Here is a 22,037-nt window from a genome sequence, read left to right as displayed (position 1 = left end):
ATTGCACTTTGAGTTATTTTGTGTATGTAATTTCTGCCAGGCTGCAACCAGTGCAGCTGGTTTATTCCCTCACCATCTCACTGGCCATTTCCACTGCTTCCTGCAGACCGTACAGCTTCCCGGCTGCCAGGTAGATGCCGCTGGTCCACACCGCACAGGCCCCATGCAGCCAGCGCTCCTGTGGGTCGAGAGGCAGCTCCAGAGGCTGTGGCTCTTCCTCCACACCCGCTCTCCTCCTTGCCTTCTTTAGCTCTGAGTCTTCTGTCGTCTTCTCACAGCAGTAGCAGCTCAACTTTTTGCACTTCTCTCTTGAGCTGGTCCGAAGTGGACCCTGATCTTCCATCTCAACTGCCTTCTCCTTGTTACTGACCATGCTCTCATTCTCCGAGTCCACCACTTTGGGCTCAGCAGACAGCCTACTGGGTGTTTCTTTAACACCAATTTTGATCTCAAATTTTCCCCGGACGTGTTGGTTCTTTGTCAGTGGTGGGATGTAGTCCTCTGGGTAATAGGGTCCAAACAAGTCTCCAAGTTCCTTGTGATTTTTGGCTCTTCCACATAAACAGCAGAGCAGATAACCCTGCTTGGTGGAATCCAACACCACTGGACCCGGTAACATTGCTGAAGATGTTGGTAGCGTCTTGCTCATCGACAAAGGGGCCTGTGAAGCCGTGGACCTCTTCTTCATCTTCTGGATGCTGGATTGTTCCTCTGACAATGTGTTGACAATGGTGCAGAAGGACGAAACCACGTTATTCTTCTCTACACGTATGTAAGGGGAAAAAGCCAGAGTTTTGTTACTTGCTCTTGGCATCTTGTATGATACATACTTCAAGCGTATTACGGGCTCCTTGCTGTCCACCAATGGGAGATTCCTTCTCTTCATCTGCTTCTTGCGCCTGTGGGCAGTTTTTGTGATCTTGCTCTCTTTGAGGTGTTTCCTCCTCCTCCTGCCACCTCGGCCGCCTGGCCTTTTCACTTTGCAACTACCCTTGGTCTGTTTGACCTTACTCCCCGACAGCTGACTGTGTCTCTTTGCAGGAGAGAGGCAACATTTGGGAGGAGTATGCCTTTTCATCTCCACAGCATCCTGACCACTCTCCCCCTCTGTTGCTGTGCCTGGATCCAAAATGGGAGCCAAAACTGAGAAGGTGGAAGAGAGCTGAGGAGAATTGTCAGGAACAGTGGTGACCTCCTCCTCTTTCTCCCCTGCAGTGTTCTGGTCTCCCAGCTCTGTGACTTCTGGCTCTGCTGTCACCTTCACATCAGTCATCACATGGGGACAACTCTTCTCCTGTGTCTTGATTTCATTGTCCTCTTTGAGTCTTTTGGAAGGGATAAAACATTTTTTACTTAGATCCATCAGGGCAAGCTTTGGAGCAGATTCTTTGGCCATCAGTTTGTTCTGTTCGGACGATGTCTCACTGCTGGCGTTTTCATTCAATTTCTCTTCCTTCAGGGAGAGGATCTCATCCAGGGTCAGGCAGGGTGCATTGCTATCGGAATAGTTGCTACAGGCGAATGACTTGGAGTTTGGAGAAGTGATCTTCTGCACAATGGCCTCTAATTTGAGGCCCCTGCCTTTTCGGGGAGGGAGAATTTTGGTCTTTGGTGGGGTCTTGACAGAAATCCCCGAGTGGCAGCTTGGGTCAGGTTGGGAGGGTTCCTTGCTGTTGGCGTGCTCTGAAAGCCCCTTGCAGCTGCTACCTTGAAGGGGTTCCTCTGTGTTGCCTAGATTAGTGTCTGATGAAGGACCGGGCAATTGTTTCTGTTTCTCTGTCCTGATATCAGTCACTTTTAACATCTGGTGTTGCCTTTTGGCCGGGATTAATGGAAAAGTGCAATAACCTTTTCGTTTCAAAGGATGTGATAGGGGAAATTTTTGCTCCTCTGCTCCCTCTAGCCTTGAAGCCGAGTTTCGTGCCTTTAACTTTTCAGCCACAATCTCCCCTTCAATGTAGTCTGGTGTCTCTTGCCTGGCAGTTAACTGTTTTTGAGGCTTTGCCATCAATGAGTTATTTCTGGTAGTGAAACATCGGCTGGCAGTGAGATCGCAATTCTTTCGCTGTTTCACATCCTTGTGCATTATCATTCCCTGCGCCCTTGTCCTGGCCCTTAGCACAACAGATTTATAGGAATTGGGCTCCTGGCTCAAGAGGTCGCGACCCTTCAGCTGTTGATCAGGGTGGCCAGTGCAGCTGGGCCGAACCTGGGCCACCGAGGGAGCGAGGTGTGCTCGGACACTTGCACTGAGACCTTGCCTGTGGATCAGACACTTGTCTGAATCCAAGGGTGGCCGCTGCCTGGAGCTTAGCTCCCTTGACCCATCTTCTCTCTGAGAGCCCATCTTCCTTCTCAGAAGAGCCCGCGACTGGAGGCTCAGTTCTGTGTCAAGCAGGGCACTGGAGGATCGGGTACACATTCGGGTGGGCACATTCACGACTGCCTCAGCGGCAGCACTCCCCTCCTGCAGGGTTTTGCCTTTAGCTCGATCTCTCAGGGGCCCCAAACACCTCGGTTTGGTAGGTACCATCTTTAGATGCTGGAGGTTGTCTTCTTGCTGTGACAGCGAATGCTCTTTGCCCCTCGGCCCAGTTCCTTGTGCCACTCTTGACGAGAATCTCCGGACTCGGCCACCTCTGCTTCCCGACACCTTGGTGGGACCATTTTCTATTTCAGTTAACGCTGAGTTGATTAGATCAGAGGAGAGTGCCGGCAGCTCAGTTGTCTCTGCTGCCTTGGGCTCCAAGGTATCTTCTGTCAGGTGGTCTGGGAAGCCCTCAGCTCCTGAGGTCTCCTCCTGGTCAACCTTTGACTCTGCCAGTATTGCTGGTCCCACATGAATAACAGAGGGCCCCAGCAGGCGGGGACCAGCACTCAGACCCACTTTGTCCTCACTGCTCTCTGCCCCACTTGGTTTGCCCTCTGTTACGCCACTGTTCCCCTGTGTGTGTGAAGGAACAACCTCTTTGGCAGCAACTCGCGTGGGAGAGGTATCACAGATAACAGATTTTCTCTCAGATAAAGCAGTGGCCTGATCTTGTGGGACCATGGAATCATCTGGTTCTGTTGCTGTCTCCTTTTCATCTGCCAGGTCAGTCTTTGGTGGCTCCTGTTCTGGGGCCAGAAGTCTCAGTTCAGAATTCCTGCTATCGATGTCCTTAGAGTCTCTCTCGTCAGCTTCCTTCATCCCTTCCAAAGCTTGGGTGAACCCTGCATGGGTCAAGTCTGCCTGAAAAGGACTCTGCTCTTTGGAGCTGACGTGTACTTTCTGGAGGAACTGCTTTTGAAGGTCACACTCAGGAGTAACAGCCTCCAATTCCTCCCACTCCACTGACTGCTCCTTCCCTCTCTTATCAGGCAAGTCCAAAAGATTCAGCTTTTCCAGATCCTGTGAGGCACTTGATATCAGCGAGGAGCAGTACTGATGGTTACTGCTGGACAGAGAGGAAACCAAATTATCTTTGTAATCCCCTGCCAACGGCTGTAAGAGGTTAGTGCTGTCCATTCTATTGGGGAAAAACTGAGATTCACTACAACTATCACCAAACCCCTTTGTCATCATTGAGTAGTCACCCTTAACTCTCCCCTCGTTACAGTCTGAGCTGAGAGTCTGGCCCAATTGCTTTGGCCGAGTGAGATGGCCATAAAAGTTATCACCACTATCCAAGTTTAACGGAGAGCCCTTGCTTTCTTTGTCCTCCTCAAGATGATTGAATTTAAGTTCTGGTTCCAATCTTTCCTTGAAGGAGTCCTTGAGAATAATGACACTGGAGGCCTTTGTGTCGTCTTTCCCAAAAAGGCTCGGTTGCCCATCCGCCACCAGCGTGGACAAGCCTGAAGAAGCAGAACAGTTTTCCTTGCTCAGCCCCGAGTCATTGGCTTTGGTTTCTGCCACCACCTCATTGGGAGAGGTTACAGAACAGGCCAGGATGGAGTCCAGGTTCTTCCTCAGGGCATCCAGATTGACGGAGTGGTTCTGAAAGAAATGGCCCTTCTGCATCTGATCGTCAGGGCTGCTGGAATAGTCACCCTCCTGCAGGTCGGTCTGTGCCGATAGTGCTTCTTCTGAATACATGCTTTCCTTGGAGCTTTTCAGCTCCTTTAACAGTTCTGACTTCTTGGGCAGCCGTTTGGCTATCTTCCTGTGAGGAGCCAACGTGTTGGACAGCAAGAGCTGTTGGACTGTCCTGGGGATGTTTTCCACCTGTGAGCTCAGTGCTACCAGGCTGCTGAAAGCTCCGTCTGATAGCAATTTCTCAGGAATTTTATCCTTGAGGAAGACCTTGCAAGCATCAGCCTGGCTCTTGCTGGAGATCTGGTTGGTGGAATTGGCGACGGTGGGTATCAGGTGGGAAATATTGCTCTTGAGGTCAGGCGCTATGGAACCCCCTTCAGAGGGGGGTGCAAACTGCAGAGCCTCAGGGGTGGGCATCAGTGGAGATGGAGTGGAGCTGTAAGACGGGGATCTTACCACGGTGGAGACAGAAGAGTGGGTGGACGTTGGGCTAAAGGTCTGATAGAATTGCTCTGGAGATTTCACAGGAGCATCAGGCTGGTAGTAGACTTGTGGTGACTGGTTTAAAAGGTGCATTTTTGTCTGGTTGTGATACTGAAGGTTTTGTTGTTTGACATGAGCCACTTTACTCTGCTCGAACCCCCCAGGCTTGGTAATGGCAGCTTTGTACGCATAGCTGGCTTGGGTGGAATAGTCTGGTGTGCCCCCGGCCTGCTGGTCATACCGGGAGCTTATGGGCACTTGTGCGAAGCCTTCGTAGGAGCGGGAGGAATTGCTGTAATCCTGGACGGTGGGGTAGGAGCTGGGTGAGGACTGAAATGCCTGGTTGAAGTGGGCTGCTCGGGGGACGTAGGTGGTGGCCTGGTGCATCACAGGCTTGTGATGAGGCTGCTGAATGAAATGAGTGTGTGGACCTGGCGGGTTCTGGGCAGCACCGCCTGTCATGTGCTGCTGGGGGTAGGCAGCCACGCTGGTTGTCGAAGGGACGGAACCTTTAAAAGAGTCTTGCACGTACTGGGACAGTCCTCCGACTGAAGAGGCCGGAGACCCCCACTTCGAGGGCTGCCCTTCACTCTGAAACTGTCTGGAGTAGCCACTGCTCTGGTAATTGGAAGATCTGCTCTGTGGGTGTTGGGCAGGGACTTGTTTAGTGCCACTGAAGTAACTGCCGGTGGCATTGGTGCTGTAACCCTGGAAGGCTTGCTGGTTGTAATACTCCTTTGAGCTGATCCGATGAGCCTCATAGGTCTGGGCTACAGAGTTCTGCTGCCTGTAAGTGTCCATGCGGGCAGGGTCGGCCCGTACCTGTTGGAAGTTTTGCTGGGCACCTTGGAAGCCCCCAGGGTCTCGGAAGGACTGCATGTCTTCTCACTTTGCCCTACTGAGCCCTGTGAACAGACGAGAGCAGAATCAGACATGTGAGCCTCAGCGATAATCAAGTAAACAACAGACACATTCTGCCTCAAATGGTACTGCCCCAGTGAGCGTAAAGCTCCTTGATTCACTCTCAGGTCACTGCAGCCTTTAGAGTTGCATAGTTTAACGTTTGCTATAAAACGATGGCTCACAAATCCTGCTCTTCAACAACAGACACCCTGCAACTTCCGGCCAACATTATTTCACATAGTGAATTAGGAAGCTTGCAGACTCTGCGCTTCTCTGAAATATACTGGGTTTTGCAGTCCCTTTTATTCAGTACAATTACACAAGTAGCTCTGATTCTATACCACCGTCTCTGCTATGGTGAATAATGTACGGTGTCTGCAATTCTGTCATTCACACTGACAGCCCCTGCTGCATTGTGTGGTACAATTACTTACACTATCTCTACAGGCACCTCCAATTCTCGCCATACTATATAATATTCAGGTGCCTCCGGTCTCTGTTACCTACTGTCTCTGCTATACCGTATGATATACACAGCCATCAACAGTTTCCGATATGCAACTGCAGCAGATACTGCCAGGGCGTGCTATTCTGTAGAGAAACACAGGCACCTGCATTCTCTCCTATTCTGTACAACATGCACAGTCACCTACAGCTCCTCTCCTTTTCTAGGCCCTACAGCCTCTGTTGTTCTCTGCAATGCACATTGAAAGCTGTGTATAATATATACCATGGCCAGCAGCCTTTGTCATGCACTCTACCAGTACACACTGCTCATGCAAGTCTTCACTCTTCTCCACAGTTCACACACTGGTCTGGCAAACTGCAGTAATATCTATTAATGAGCAGACTCTCCCTACAGACACAAATAATACCTGTACCTGTCACTGAAGGAGACACGTCTTTTGCAACTCTTACAAAGATAGCAGGCCTGATTTCTATTACAACATGATTGCTGATCCCAGATGTTAAAATATCACAATTTGTCTGTGCCCGAATTTGTCAGATTCCTTGAAACCTGATATCAGGGGTGCATCGCTCCATTCACTGCCGTGTTACTGTGCAGCTGCTCGTGTTTGTCATTAGCATTTTAATCTTTCCAGTGTATATTAGTGTGTGCACCCAGAGAGATGGAGCGTGCTGACAGTGAGAACCAACCAGACACTGAAGCACGCCATCACAGGATAGAAATTTAGAGCTGTTTTGAAGGACAATTTGCTTTTATTGTTTTAGATCATATGATCTTTTTTCATATAATATTGATCAGAATTAAGGGATTAAGGGATTTGAGAGCTGTGAGAGAAATCGGAGGTGATGGAACAGTGTCAGCATCAAACACTCCAGTCAGGGTTCAGCAAGCTCAACACAGTAATGGTTCCAGTCGGGGATGTACCCTCTGCTGAATCACTGGGAGATTCTCCTCATCTGCTCGCCTCTCTGGGGATACAAGAGTTCAGGGCAAGAAAAGGTGCTTGTGGTATGTGCAACTGCTCCAAGGTCAACAACTTACAAAGATGCCTGGAGCTGTCACCGGTGGGTATGTGGATTGTGCTCACCTCCGAAGTCCCACGCCATAGATTTTAACGCAAATTCAAGACTCTTGCTGCAGAGTGATACCAAGGGAGGGTTTGGTCGAGATATCAGTTGAGCCTCTGTCTGGTCTCCTGTGAACACAAATTGAAAGTCTAGCAGGGGTTGTTGCTGATGTCCTAGCTGATATCTATACCCCACTCCTCACTAAAAACAGATTATCTGGTCATTTACACTTTGCTGATTGTGGAAATTTTCTGTGCATTACAACCGTGACTGTGTCTCACTAAAAACATTCATTGGTTGTAAATGCAAGTTTCTTGTCAGTCTCATTCAGAGCTGAAACTTGCATTTATATGGTACCATAAAAGCTGAAAGATTTCCTTCATAGGAGCCTAATCAGGCATAAAATAGATACCAAGCTCCCTGGGATGTCATGACAGGTAACTATCGGCTTAAGTAGGCGTGCTGTAAAAGAGACATAAAGAGGAGGAGAGAGGTAGAATTGCCTGGAACACTTAGGGCTCTTGTCATGGCTGAAGATAGCAAGGCACCAAAAATTACACAAAATAACAGTGACTAAATAGTTAGCACTCTCACCTATGTGCCAGAAGGTTACTAAATCATATCTCTGGCCAGAGACTCAGCTGATATGCTGCAATGCACAAAAGCAATAAGGGCAACTTTTGGAAGAGACAGAACACAGAACAGTACAGCACAGGAACAGGCTCTTCAGCCCACAATGTTGTACCAAACAAGCTAAAACATAAATTAAAAACCCCAAAAACCAATCTCTCCTCCCTACACGTTCCTCCATTGGCCTCCCATGTGGTGTAGAATGCGCTGGAATATTATCTAGTCCCTGAATGGCTGCTTTCATTCAGTCTTAGCAAATACTATGATAAAGCACAAGAGGAATAAAATGAATTGGGCACCCATTGTAAACTCAAACTTTCTATTCAACAAAACCAGTGATGCCGACAGGTTGGTTGATCCAGCAAAAACCTCCTTGATGAAATGAAACAGAGGCCAATGTGAAAAATCAAATAATCAGACCACCCTGACAACTGGTCCTATCCCCTGCACATGGTGCGTGTCAACAGCAGGGATACAGCAATGTTGGTGCACAGTCATTGTCCCTGGGAGCCCCCATTGTTGAATCAAAAAGCCATGAAGTCCCAGATCCTTCTGATAATATCTACCATTTTTCCATTTCTCAATGCAAACTCTATACATTTAGAAAAAAAAGCAAAGGATACAGAATTTATATTGGAGAACTTGAATGTTCTTCACCAACAAAAGCTTGGTAGCTGTAATGTTTAGAACTATGCTACCTGGACTATTCCTCTTCCCACCCTGTCTCTTGAAAAAATGCTATCCCCTTCTCACAATTCCTCCGTCTTCGCCGCATCTGCTCTCAGGATGAGGCTTTTCATTCCAGGACGAAGGAGATGTCTTCCTTTTTTAAACAAAGGGACATCCCTTCTTCCATCATCAGCTCTGCTCTTAAATGCATCTCTCCCATTTCCCGCACATCTGCTCTCAACCCATCTGCCCGCCACCCCACTTAGGATAGGGTTCCCCTTGTCCTCACCTACCACCCCATCAGCCTCCAGGTCCAACGTATAATTCTCCATAACTTCCACCACCTCCAAAGGGATCCCACTACCAAGCACATCTTTCCCTCCCCCCCTTTCTGCTTTCCGCAGGGATCTCTCCCTACTCGACTCCCTTGTCCACTTGTTCCCCCTCCCCCATCCCTTCCCACCGATCTCCCTCCTGGCACTCATCCTTGTAAATGGAACAAGTGCTACACCTGCCCTTACACTTCCTCCCTCACCACCATTCAGGGCCCCAGACAGTCCTTCCAGGTGAGGCGACACTTCACCTGTGAGTCGGCTGGTGTGGTATACTGTGTCTGGTGCTCCTGGTGTGGCCTTTTATATATTGGTGAGACCCGACACAGACTGGGAGACCATTTCGCTGAACACCTACGCCAATCCGCCAGAGAAAGCAGGATCTCCCAGTGGTCACACATTTTAATTTCACGTCCCATTCCCATTCTGATATGTCTATCCATGGCCTCCTCTACTGTCAAGATGAATCCACACTCATGTTGGAGGAACAACACCTTATATACCGGCTGTGTAGCCTCCAACCTGATGGCATGAACATTGACTTCTCTAACTTCTGTTAATGCCCCTCCTCCCTTCTTACCCCATCCCTGACATATTTAGTTGTTTGTGTTTTTCCTCTCTCTCTGCCCATCACCCTGCCTGTTCTTCATCTCCCTCTGGTGCTCCCCCCCCCTTTCTTTCTCCCGAGGCCTCCCGACCCGTGATCCTTTCCCTTCTCCAGCTTTGTATCACTTTCACCAATCACCTTTCCAGCTCTTAGCTTCATCCTACCCCCTCCGGTCTTCTCCTATCATTTTGCATTTCCCCCTCCCCTACTACTTTCAAATCTCTTAGTATCTCTCCTTTCAGTTAGTCCTGACGAAGGGTCTCCGCCCGAAACATCGACAGTGCTTCTCCCTATAGATGCTGCCTGGCCTGCTGTGTTCCACCAACATTTTGTGTGTGTTCTTTAGAACTATTATGTCTTTTAGAGCAATGACTCCCTTTAGCACTATGTATGGACTGATAACCTACCTTTGCGTATTGATTTGTTGTCTACACATGCGCATTGAACTCCTCTCTCGCTGCAATGTGAATACACCAATTAAATCTATCTCCCACATATGTGCTTTTATTTAATTGATATGTAGTTGTAAAGACACAACGAGTATGAACCTGAATGTCAGAGAATATCACCAACTGCACTGACAGTTACAGGACGATAAAAGGTGAGACAGTGAAAGAAAGAGTTAAACAGAATGGAGTAGACAGTCGTGGGCCCTAACAAAAGGACAGGTGAGAAACTGCATGGTACACAGTGAAAGACGCCCAACTAGCAAAGTTAAAGTGAAAACAACATGACAAAGGCTTTAGTCAGGGAAGTTGAAAGATTTGGCAGCACTAATGAAGACTGGGAGTTGTATATCGAGAGGGTTGAACTGTATTGTAAATCGAACAACATGGATGAGGAAAGATAAGTCTCCACGGGTCTTAGCTTAATGGGTGCACAAGCTTTTACACAATCTAGCAACTCCCAAAATGCCAGCTAGCAAAATATTTGATGAAATTGTCACAACTTTATAAAATCTCTTGAGCCCCAAACCATTAGTAGTAACTGAGATTTTTAGATTTCACAAAAGGAACCAGTTAAAGGATGAAAGTATTTCTGAATACACTGCAGAACTGTGCAAACTTTCCCAATACCGTGACTCTAGAGATGGACTTTCTAATGCATGTAGGGACAGGCTTATTGTGGCATGCATAGTCAAAGCAATCAAAAGAGGCTACTATCAGAAAGAGATCTAACCTTAGAATGGGCACTGACCATTGTAATATTGTGAGAGACTGTAGCAAAATATGCAGCAGAACTTCAGAAAAGAGTTTAGAATGTGAACTGCACAAAATGTCCCTGAATAGTGAAAGAAGTCAAAAATGTTACTGATGTGACAAATCCTCCCATGATGCAAATGACTGTTGGTTCAAAGAAAAAGTTTGCAGGAAGTGTCACAGACAAGGTCACATAGAGAGAGTGCGCAAGACTCTCAATGACTAAAGAGAAAACCACACTGAACGAAAACCACAAAACTAAGCAAATGTGTAAAGTGACCAAACGTGAAAGAGAACCAGACAAAATAGAGTCTGACAAAGGTGAGCTGTCATGCCTAGAACTGCAAGGCATTACTGAAGCAGATCGCAAAATCACATGGATCACAATAGATGAGTCTGGTGGAAACTGAAAATGGAGTTAGGTACAGGGTCAGCTTTGAATATAATTTCAGAGGCTGACCACAGCAGACTGCTTTCTAAGCTGCCATTAGAAAATAACTCAGTGATACTAAAGACCTACACTGGTGAAGAAGTGTTTCCCAAAGGCAAACTGAAAGTGAATGTGACAACAGTTGGAGCTTTACGTGTTGAAAGTGGAGGGCCAGCACCTTTCAGATGTGAATGATTGAGGAAATTCCAACTAGACTGGCACACCATCAAAGCTCACAATGTGTCATCAGCAGGCAACTGCAGCCCAAATGGCAGCACTGACCAGAGACTGTCACAGCTGCTTGATGCTAATGAGAAGGTGTCTGAGAAGGGGACTGGAAAACTCAAAGGGATGAGGCCAGAATTGAACTGAATGAAGCAGTAACACCAAGATTCCAAACAGTGCATCCAGAGCCTGACACACTACATCCTAAAGTGGATGCTGAACTTCCTCTGGAATTCTCTCCAATGTTGAGTGGAGCAATTGGGCCACATCCATTGTCCCAGTGATCAAGAAAGGGAAGACCAGGAGCCACTTGCACATGTGGAGCTTTCAAAGTGAGCATCAACCCAGTGCTGCATTCTGTGCAAAATCCCCTGTCACAAATAGAAGACATTTTTGTATCTTTGGCAAGTGAGCAGAGGTTTTCAAAGATAGATTTGTCACAAGCCTGTCTGCAAATGGAGACTGAGGAGTCAAGCAGGAAGTTCCTACACAGTCAACACTCACAAGGTGCTGTTCCACCACAAATCATCTCGTCTTTGGTGTTGCATCTGCTCCAGCAATAGACCATGAGCTCCAAGATACCCCAGGAACACAATGTTACCTTGATGACATCATCATGACTGGAAAAAATGATGAAGAGCACCTCCAGAACCTTGGTAAAGTGCTTACCAGGCTGAGTGAGTGTGGTCTGCGCACAAAGAGAGAGAAACGTGATTTTTACCAGAATGTAATCTCATACTGTGGACATGCCATTGACAAGCATGGCTTACATACGTCACAAGAGAAGATTAAAGCAGTGCTACAGGCACCAAAACTGGAAAATGTGTCACAACTCAGGGCGTACTTGGGCCTTGTAAACTACTACCAGCAGCTTCTCACAAACATTGCTACAGTACTGCTGAACACACTGTTGCAGACAGGAGCAAAGTGGGAATGGTCAGAAAGATGTGAAAGAGCATTCAAGGAAACAAAGAGACTAATAACATCCGATGAACTATTCACCCATCATGGCCCATCCCTGCCTATCAGACTGGTGTATGATGAGTCCCCTTATGGCATTAGAGGGATTCTGTCACACACTATGAAAGATGGATCTAAACGCCCGATTGTGTTTGCTTCAAGATCACTGACAAGCACAGAATGTAACTATGCACAGATTGACCGAGAGGCCCTTAGTCTAGTCTGGGGAATAAAGAAATTCCACCACCATCTCTATGGAAAAAAGTTCATGCTACTGACAGTGCGGTTTGACACGTCTTCCACTGTTGTGAGCTGAAGGAGAAAAGTCTTCATATTGTGACCTAGCAGAAGTGTTTCACACAGCACTGGTGGGCTAGTTGCTGGTGACAAATTCTTAAATACAAAAGGGAAACAAGGAGTGACTTGACATAGTCGATAGTCTAGGAAATCACCATGCAAGGATGGCCAGCTCAAGGTAACCGAGTTCTCAGTGAGATGAGACCAACTGTCTCTAGGTCAAAGAACTCTTATGTGTGGATCTCGTGTTTTGGTTCTCTCTAAACTGCACACCAGAGTGTTAGAGAATCTGTATAAAGGACACAGGACAACTGGGTTTGGTCAAGATGAAGAGTCTCGCCCAGAGCTACATGTGGTGGCCAGGGATAGACAGTTTGAAGACTTAACTGAAAGCTCCTTGGGATGTCAAAAAATTTAAAATGCACCCCCACAAACACTATTACACCAATGGCAGTGGCTGTCTTCATCGTGGTGAAGAGTACATATTGACTTTTCTGGGCCATTCATGGATTTCCACATTTCTGATTGCTGTGGATGCTCATTTGAACTGGCCAGAGGTCATACCAATGAAGTCAACCACCTCAGAAATGACTGTCCCAGAGGACCATCTTCACCAGAAACGGCTTACCAGAACAAATTGTGAGTGACAACAGACCACAATACACATCAGAAGAGTTCAGACTATTCATGAAGAAGAATGTCATCAAACATTACAAGTCAGCTCCTCACCACCCAGTTAGCTAACCCAATGGGTTAGCTGAAAAGTTTATCCAAACATTCAAGTCATCCATTAAAGCTATGGACAAGGAGAACGTTTCTCTGTAGTACATTTCCTTTCTGTGTATTGGAACTCTGTTCATGCGACAACAAATCAAACATCTGCAATGCAGTTCATAAGCAAGAATCTGAGATCTTGCATGGACCTCTTCAAACAGGTAGGTTTGCTAGCATGGCTCAGGAGGGTTTAAACTAATTTGCAAGGGGGATGGGACCCGGAGTGATAGAGCAGTGAAAGAAGTGAATGGAGTAAAGCCAGATCTAACATATAGAGAGGCTTTGAGGAAAGAGAAGCAGAATAAAGGGTGTAAAGGTAGTAAGATAGAAAGGCTAAAGTGCGTGTACTTCAATGCAAGAAGCATCAGGAACAAAGGTGATGAACTGAGAGCTTGGATACATACATGGAATTATGATGTAGTGGCCATTACGGAGACTTGGCTGGCACCAGGGTAGGAATGAATTCACAATATTCCTGGATTTCAGTGTTTTAAAAGGGACGGGGGGGGGGGAAGGGAGGAGGGCTGGCATTACTGGTCAGGGATACTAACACAGCTACAGAAAGGGTGGGTAATGTAGCAGGATCCTCTTTTGAGTCAGTACGGGTGGAAGTCAGGAACAGGACAGACAGACATACTTTATTGATCCCAAGGGAAATTGGGTTTCGTTACAGCCGCACCAACCAAGAATAGTGAAGAAATATAGCAATATAAAACCATAAATAATTAAATAATAAGTTAATCAAACCAAGTGGAACAGTTACCCTATTGGGAGTATTCTATAGGCCCCTGGTAGCAGCAGAGATACCAAGGAGCAGATTGGGAGGCAGATTTTGGAAAGGTGCAAAAATAACAGGGTAACAATCAATATTGGCACCTGATTAGTTCCAATGGTTTAGATGGGGCAAAGTTTGTGAAGTGAATCCAGGACAGATTTCTGTCACAGTATGTTGACAGGCTGACGAGGGGGAATGCCATACTAGATATATTATTAGATAACGAACCAGGTCAGGTCACAGATCTCTCAGTGGGTGAGCATCTGGGGGACAGTGATCACCGCTCCCTGGCCTTTAGCATTATCATGGAAAAGGATAGAATCAGAGAGGACAGGAAATTTTTAATTAGGGAAGGGCAAATTAAGAGGCTATAAGGCTAGGGTGTGAATTGGGATGAAGTTTTTGCAGGGAAATGTACTATGGACATGTGGTCGAGTAGGGTAAAGGAAAACTCCAAGGCATTCTTCAATTATGTGAAGAACAAAAGGATGACAGGAGTGAAGGTAGGACCGATTAGAGATAAAAGTGGGAAGATGTGCCTGGAGGCTGTGGAAGTGAGCGAGGTCCTCAATGAATACTTCTCATCGGTATTCACCACTGAGAGGTAACTTGATGATGATGAGGACAATATGAGTGAGGTTGATGTTCTGGAGCATGTTGATATTAAGGGAGAGGAGGTGTTGGAGTTGTTAAAATACATTAGGATGGATAAGTCCCTGGGGCCTGATGGAATATTCCCCAGGCTGCTCCATGAGGCGAGGGAAGAGATTGCTGAGCCCCTGGCTAGGATTTTTATGTCCTCGGTGTCCATGGGAATGGTACCGGAGGATTGGAGGCAGCCGAATGTTGTCCCCTTGTTCAAAAAAGGTAGTAGGGATAGTCCGGGTAATTATAGACCAGTGAGCCTTACATCTGTGGTTGGAAAGCTGTTGGAAAAGGTTCTTACAGATAGGATCCACGGGCATTTAAAGAATCATGGTCTGATCAGGGACAGTCAGCATGGCTTTGTGAAGGGCAGATCGTATCTAACAAGCCTGATAGAGTTCTTTGAGGAGGTGACCAGGCATATAGATGAGGGTAGTGCAGTGGATGTGATCTACATGGATTTTAGACAAGGTTCCACACAGTCGGCTTATTAAGAAAGTCAGAAGGCATGGGATCCAGGGAAGTTTGGCAAGGTGGATTCAGAATTGGCTTGCCTGCAGAAAACAGAGGGTCATGGTGGAGGGAGTACATTCGGATTGGAGGGTTGTGACTAGTGGTGTCCACAAGGATTGGTTCTGGGACCTCTGCTTTCCGTGATTTTTATTAACAACCTGGATGTGGGGGTAGAAGGGGGGTTGGCAAGTTTGCAGACGACACAAAGGTTGGTGGTGTTGTGGATAGTGTAGAGAATTGTTGAAGATTGCAGAGAGACATTGTTGAAGATGCAGAAGCGGGCTGAGAAGTGGCAGATGGAGTTCAACCCGGAGAAGTGTGAGGTGGTACACTTTGGAAGGACAAACTCCAAGGCAGAGTACAAAGTAAATGGCAGGATACTTGGTAGTGTGGAGGAGCAGAGGGATCTGGGGGTGCATGTCCACAGATGCCTGAAAGTTGCCTCACAGGTAGATAGGGTAGTTAAGAAAGCTTATGGGGTGTTAGCTTTCATAAGTTGAGGGATAGTTTAAGAGTCATGAGGTAATGATGCAGCTCTATAAGACTCTGGTTAGGCCACACTTGGAGTACTGTGTCCAGTTCTGGTCGCCTCAGTATAGGAAGGATGTGGAAGCATTGGAAAGGGTACAGAGGAGATTTACCAGGATGCTGCCTGGTTTAGAGAGTATGCATTATGATCAGAGATTAAGGGAGCTAGGGCTTTACTCTTTGGAGAGAAGGAGAATGAGAGGAGACATGATAGAGGTGTACAAGATATTGAGAGGAATAGATAGAGTGGATAGCCAGTGCCTCTCCCCCAGGGCACCACTGCTCAATACAAGAGAACATGGCTTTAAGGTAAGGGGTGGGAAGTTCAAGGGGGATATTAGAGGAAGGTGGTGGAAGCAGATACACTAGTGAAGTTTAAGAGACTACTAGACAGGTATATGGAGGAATTTAAGGTGGGGGGGTTATATGGGAGGCAGGGTTTAAGGGTCGGCACAACATTGTGGGCCGAAGGGCCTGTACTGTGCTGTACTATTCTGTGTTCTATGTTCTAAACCAGATCGATGGAGGGAAGTGCAGAATAAACAGTTCAGCCAGTTGCCAAGTGAATCTGCAAGGAGCTTCAGGATTGAACACAAAGTTCTAGTGCATAATTACTGAGAAGACAAGTGGACAACTGGTAGGATAGCTACAAGAACTGGACCAGAGATGTACAGAGTGGTTGTTGGAGATGTCATGTGGAGCAGATACTGGATGCTCAGCCAAAGAACATTCCTGAGTCGACTGCATCCAACAAGATGAACACATTACAGTCAACGGACTTACCTCTCAGTGATGATCATGTCACTAACAGCAACGTGACAACAACAATTGAGAACATTGTCTTAGAGAAGACACCTACCAAACCTGATGCCACTCCACAGGCCAGAGGTGCTACAGGTGTCCGCTGTTTTACGATTGTTCACTTTACGCCACTTCACTTTTACAAAAGACCTACATTAGTAACCTGTTTTCACATTACAAAGAGGATTTTCGCTTTTACGATAATTTTTCCGATATAAATTAATAGTTCTTTGCTTTACACCATTTCGGCTTAAGGAAGGTTTCATAGGAACGCTCGACCTTTGTAAAGGAGGGGGATGCCTGTATCCTGAAAGATGCAGACTGTCACCCAAAAAACTGAGTCTTTAATACAGTGAAGTTAGGTATGGACCTTCATCTTACAAGCATGTTTATTTGAACATGGTTTGTGAAAGGGAAATTGAATGTTTTGTACTTAAGACAGTTTTATGCTACATTAATCTAAAGGGGGAAGTGTAATGTACGGATCTATTTCTTTACAAGCAATGACTCCCCTTAGCAGTACGTATGGACTGATAATTTAGCTATGTGAATTGATCTGTTGTCTGCACATGTGATCTGCTCTCCCTCTCACTGCAATGTGAATACCCCAGTTAAAGCCATCTCCTGCATGTGTGCTTTCATTTAATTGATATGTAGTTGCACAGACACAACAGTAACGTCGCCGATTAAACTGGTCAGGTCATGAACGATACAAGTGCCAGGGAAAATATGCAGCAAACTACGAGAGAACCAACAGGAAAATAACTGTTTGATCCTATTCTGACAATCCATCTTTTGCAAATGTATCAGCCTCCGTCAATATGGAAGGGCTGACCTTTGTATAATTGTTGTTTTGCAGGGGTCTAGTTTTACATGGAGAATACTTGCCATTTTGTTTGTGGCAAAACCAATTGGACAGATTCAATACTTTATATTCAGGGTTATTGTCATGAAATATGCTGTTTTGCAGCAGAAATGCAGTGCAAAGATACAATATAAAATTACTAAATTACAAAATAAACAAATGGTGCAAATGTGTGATGAATTCATCTTCACAGATTGCTCAGAAATCTAATGCTGAAGGGGAAGAAAAATTCTTCAGGCTCCTGTACCCCCCTCCCTGATGGTAGGAATAAGAAGAGGTGAGAGTCCTTAGTGATGGATGCTGCCTTCCTGAGGCACTGCCTGTTGATAACGTCCCCCATGCAGGCAAGAGCTGCACCCACGATGGAGCTGGCTGAATCTACACCCTCTGTAGCCCCTTGTGACACTGCACATTGGATATTCCTTACTAGGCTCTGATTGAACCAATCAGAATGCTCCATACAGCTATAGAAAGTTTCAAGAGTGTTTGTAACATACCAAATAACCTGAAACTCAAAGTGTTGGTGAGCCTTCTTCACGACTGTATCAATGTGTTGGGACCAGGACTGATCCTTCAAGATGCTGACACTACTCACACTGTCCACCTCTGACCCCTCAGTGAGGACTGGTGTGTGTGTTCTCCTGACTTCCCCTTCTGGAAATCCACAATGAAATCTTTCGTCTTGCTGATGTTGAGTGTGAGATCGTTGTGCAACACCACTCAACCAGTCAATGAAAAACCTTTTGAACTACAATGCAGAATCACAAGTGTGCTACACATCAGAAATATGCACAAAATAGATCTGAACAGTCCCATAACTAACAGCCTAGATTAAAACTCTCAATTCCGCAAGTGTTGAATTCACCGGGCTGACTCCTGGGAATAATGGGACTATCCTATCAAGAGAGGCCGTACAACTTGAGTCTCTATTGCTCAGAGTTTAGATGAATGATAAAATTCCTAAGGGGGCTTGAAGAAGATAGACATCGAGATGTTTTGATCAGTGGGAAAATTATGAAGTAAAGGGCAGAGCTATAAATATTTACTTAACAATGAGGTGTGTAGAAATTTTCTCTCAGAGGGTAACGAATGCTTCCAAAGACAGTGGCGAACAAATCATTAGATAAATTTATAGGTGAAGATGTGCTGGCCAGTGGTGTAATGGTATCTGCACCGAACTTCAAGATCAGTGGTCCTAAGTTTGGATCTGGTTGGCTCCTTGCACACTTTCCATCCATGCTGAACTGGCAATTTGGCCTCATTAGAAACAAACAAATGTTAAAGAAATGACAAGGTTGCTGCCTGATGTGCCACAAGGTGCGGAAGGGAACAAAAGAAAAAACTAAGGTGAGGATAAATAAATATTTGAAAGATCAGGGGATTGAGGGTTCTGGGGTACTGCACAGAAGAGGAATGAGGCTAGCATAGGTCAGCTAAGATCATGTTGAATGGTGCGGGGGTGAGTTTGAGGGGCCTGGTAGCCCAATTCTGCTCCCATTGTGAATAAAATCATTAAAACAACCATTAGAGGGAGGAAACACTTTAAATATTCTCAAAAAGCTGGAAATACATTCATAAGTGCAAACAAATAGATGTCATATATCCATTTTCTGGCAAAAGAACAAAGGGTGTGGTGCATCTTCCTAGGAGCCACACCATTATGGAAACCAGTCTTCAGCTAACTTGATTCAAGTCCGTCTCAAGCAACATCTGAAGGTACCAGCTTAGAGCAGAAGCCCACCACAGCCCAGTTGCAGTGTTCTCTAGAACAACCCCCATCCCAAGTTTAGCAGTTCCTGTAATAACGACATTAACCCAATACTGCAGAAAGTTACCCGGAAATGTAGGCAACTAATTACCATTCCAGCAATCCACAATACTCAACACATTTACAAATAAACGTTATTGGGAGCACTCTGATGCAGCAATTACTTGCTCATCGATGCTCAGTTTGAGATCTGCCATGTCTAGTTAGCTCCATTTCAGTTGAATTAACAGAAGTCAGAGTGACCACTCTTCTTGTTCTCAAGTTAATATTTGAATAAGTGTGATCTGAAAATGCCCAGGTGAAAATGAAAATTGGTGGGAGCTTCTCTGGCAAAAGATGGCTGTGGTTTTTGGAAATTAAGGAAATGAATCACTTCGGTCTCAGAATATCAGCACAGAAATTCCTTCATGAATCGTCATCAGACCAGCCATTTTTATCTGCTTCATTGATGACACCAGAACATGGGGGTGAAGGAGATGGGGGAGGCATGGGATGGGGATGTTGGAAGAGTGGGGAGATGTTCCATTAACAATTCCTCAGCAAATAGGAGAATGTCATTCCACATAAAATGTTGGCAAACTCAACAAGTCACGCAGCATGGAGGGGAATAAACAGTTTATGTTTCAGGTCAAAACTCTTCATCAGGACTAGGAAGAAAGGGGACAAAAAACAAAAGTTATTCTGAACAGTTGACCTGCAGTGATCATCTTCAAAGAGTGAAATTCATTCCCACTGGAACTCCCTCTAACTCTGTCAATCCTGAGAGTCAGCTTTGACCAGAACCCTAACAAGCTCTGCTCACGACCACCATGACTACAAGAGCAGGTCAGAGGACTAGAATTATGAGGTAGTCAACCCCTTACCATTTAAATTAATGCACACATTAAAGATGCTCAACTTCCATGAACACTCAGTAAACACAACACCACCTAGACGAGCAAACCGGTTAAAAATCATCACCTCTTTCACCTTGCTCTCCACCACACGGGCCTATCACGGTTACAAGGTGAACTTCACTTATTCACCAAGGCTTCTTTGATGGCACACTGCAAATCAACAACTTTTATCAAGTCAAAAGACAAGTAAAAAAAGCATCAGGCAAATATTACCACCCCCAAAATCTCCTTCAAATCATATACATTATCTTCACTTGCATCCCACTTTGCCCGTAGGCCAAATTCCTAGAATTACAAACCAGACAGAAGTATTGGATTATTCCTACCAAACAAACTGCAGTGATATGAGGTGACTAACACGCCTAAAGAGCAATTAGGGAGAGGCAGTAAATGTAGCAATTCTCATATGTGACAGTGGACAGCTTATAGACAGGAGCAGGGATTGAATCCTCATCACTGCAGCTGTGAAGTGTTACGCAGACCACAATGCCACCGTGCCACTCCAATAGACACAGGTGACTTCGAGGAGAAGGAGGACTTTGAGAATGGAGATCAAGCTATAGGAAGTGTTGGATGAATTGAGAATGCTGAAGCAACACATTCATAATTTTCATTCCACTTCCGCTGTGCCAGGACAGATACAAGATCATAACCAAAAGATAAAGGAGCAGAATTCTGCCATTTCATCATGGCTGATCCATTTTCCCTCTCAGCCCAACCTCCTGCCTTCTCCCCGTATCCCTTCTTGCCTCGACCAATCAAGAATCTATCAACCTCTGCCTTATATATACACAAGGACTTAGCTTCCTTTCCTGTGGTAAAGAATTCCAGATTCACCACTCCCTGACTAAAGAAATTCCTTCTCATCTTCATTCTAAAAGGATGCTTCTCTGTTCTGAGGCTATCCTCTGGTCTTAGGAAACCATAGGAAACATCCTTTCAACATCCACTCTATAAAGGCCTTTCACCATTTGATAGGTTTCAATGAGGCCACCCCTCATTCTTCTGAATTCTAGTGAATACAGGCCCATCAGAGATCCACAAGAAAAAGCTGTTATCCCACTCTTAGCCTCCTGCCAATCAGCCAATGTTCTATCCATGTTAGTGTCTTTCCTGTAAGACCATGGGCTCTTATTTTGCTAATCAGCCCAAAGGGTGGCACCTTTCAGTTTCCCAAGCACCTTTTCCCTAGTAATGCCATCTGCACTCACTTCTGCCCCGACACTCTCAAACTTCCAGTACACTGCTAGTGGCTTCCACAGTGAAGACTGATGCAAAATACTTATTCGGTTCATCCACCATTTCCTTGTCCCACATTACTCTCTTTCCAGCGTAATTTTCCAGCACTCAAATATCTACTCTCACCTCTCTTTTACTCTTTATATGTTTGAAAAAAATGTTTGGTGTCCTCTTTGATATTATTGGCTAGCTTTTCCCTTCCCCGTGGTTCTTTTTAATTACTGTCTGTTGGTTTTTAAAAAGCTTCCCAAACCTCTAACTTCCCACTAATTTTTGGTCTATTATATGCCCTCTCTTTCACTTTTGGATTGGCTTTGACTTCCTTTGTCAGTCATGGTCGCATCATCCTGCTTTTAAAATTCTACTTCTTCTTTGGATTGCATCTATCCTTCACCTTCCGAATTGCTTCCAGAAACTCCAGCCATTGATGCTCCATCGTCATCACTACTAGTGTCCCTTTTCAATGGCCAGCTCCTCTCTCAGGTCTCTGTAATCCCCTTTACTCCACTGTAATACTATACATCCGACTTTAGCTTCTCTCTCTCAAATTGCAGGGTGAATATGATCGAGGCGAGACACATTGCAGGGCAGAAACTCACGGTGACAGGAAATATATGGATAAAAGCCCTTCTTAAGATCAATTATCAGCAAATGCACCTACTTACAAATGTAACAAAGTTGTGAAGTTGCAGGTTCTTTCAAGAGCACCCCTTGAAGTGCTGTTGATATAGAGTCAAGTGAAAGCACAAAGAAAAATGAAGACTCATGATGTACTCAAATGGGCTTCTTAGTCCATTAAAACCTGTCATTTTGACATTACTCTGACTGGACCAGAGATCACGATCAAACCTGGGCCATTGAAACTCAGGAGCAACAGACCCACTTTTCAAAATGCTCTCTTCCAAGATGGTGATTGGAGATATCCTTAATAACTCATTCACTTC

General features: G+C 45.6%; 1 protein-coding gene across 8 annotated transcripts in view; it reads right to left on the bottom strand.

Moving 5' to 3' along the window:
• LOC132399460 (retinoic acid-induced protein 1) overlaps nt 1–22,037 on the bottom strand; it is a 106,830-nt gene that overhangs the window by 29,650 nt on the left and 55,143 nt on the right. For 6 of the 8 annotated variants that reach the window (XM_059979824.1, XM_059979827.1, XM_059979825.1 and 3 more), the window contains 2 exons: nt 6,961–7,068; nt 74–5,406 (listed from right to left, as the gene is read on the bottom strand). In XM_059979824.1, the coding sequence (XP_059835807.1) occupies nt 74–5,380 (5,307 nt within the window). In that variant the 5' untranslated portion in view covers nt 5,381–5,406; nt 6,961–7,068. Of the gene's footprint in view, nt 1–73; nt 5,407–6,914; nt 7,069–22,037 lie in introns of all 8 variants that reach the window. The other 2 variants (XM_059979826.1, XM_059979831.1) reach the window with 2 other exon arrangements.

The sequence above is a fragment of the Hypanus sabinus genome, chromosome 9 (genome assembly GCF_030144855.1).
Source record: "Hypanus sabinus isolate sHypSab1 chromosome 9, sHypSab1.hap1, whole genome shotgun sequence".
Classification (NCBI taxonomy): Eukaryota; Metazoa; Chordata; class Chondrichthyes; order Myliobatiformes; family Dasyatidae; genus Hypanus; species Hypanus sabinus.
This window is presented reverse-complemented; position numbering and strand designations above follow the sequence as displayed.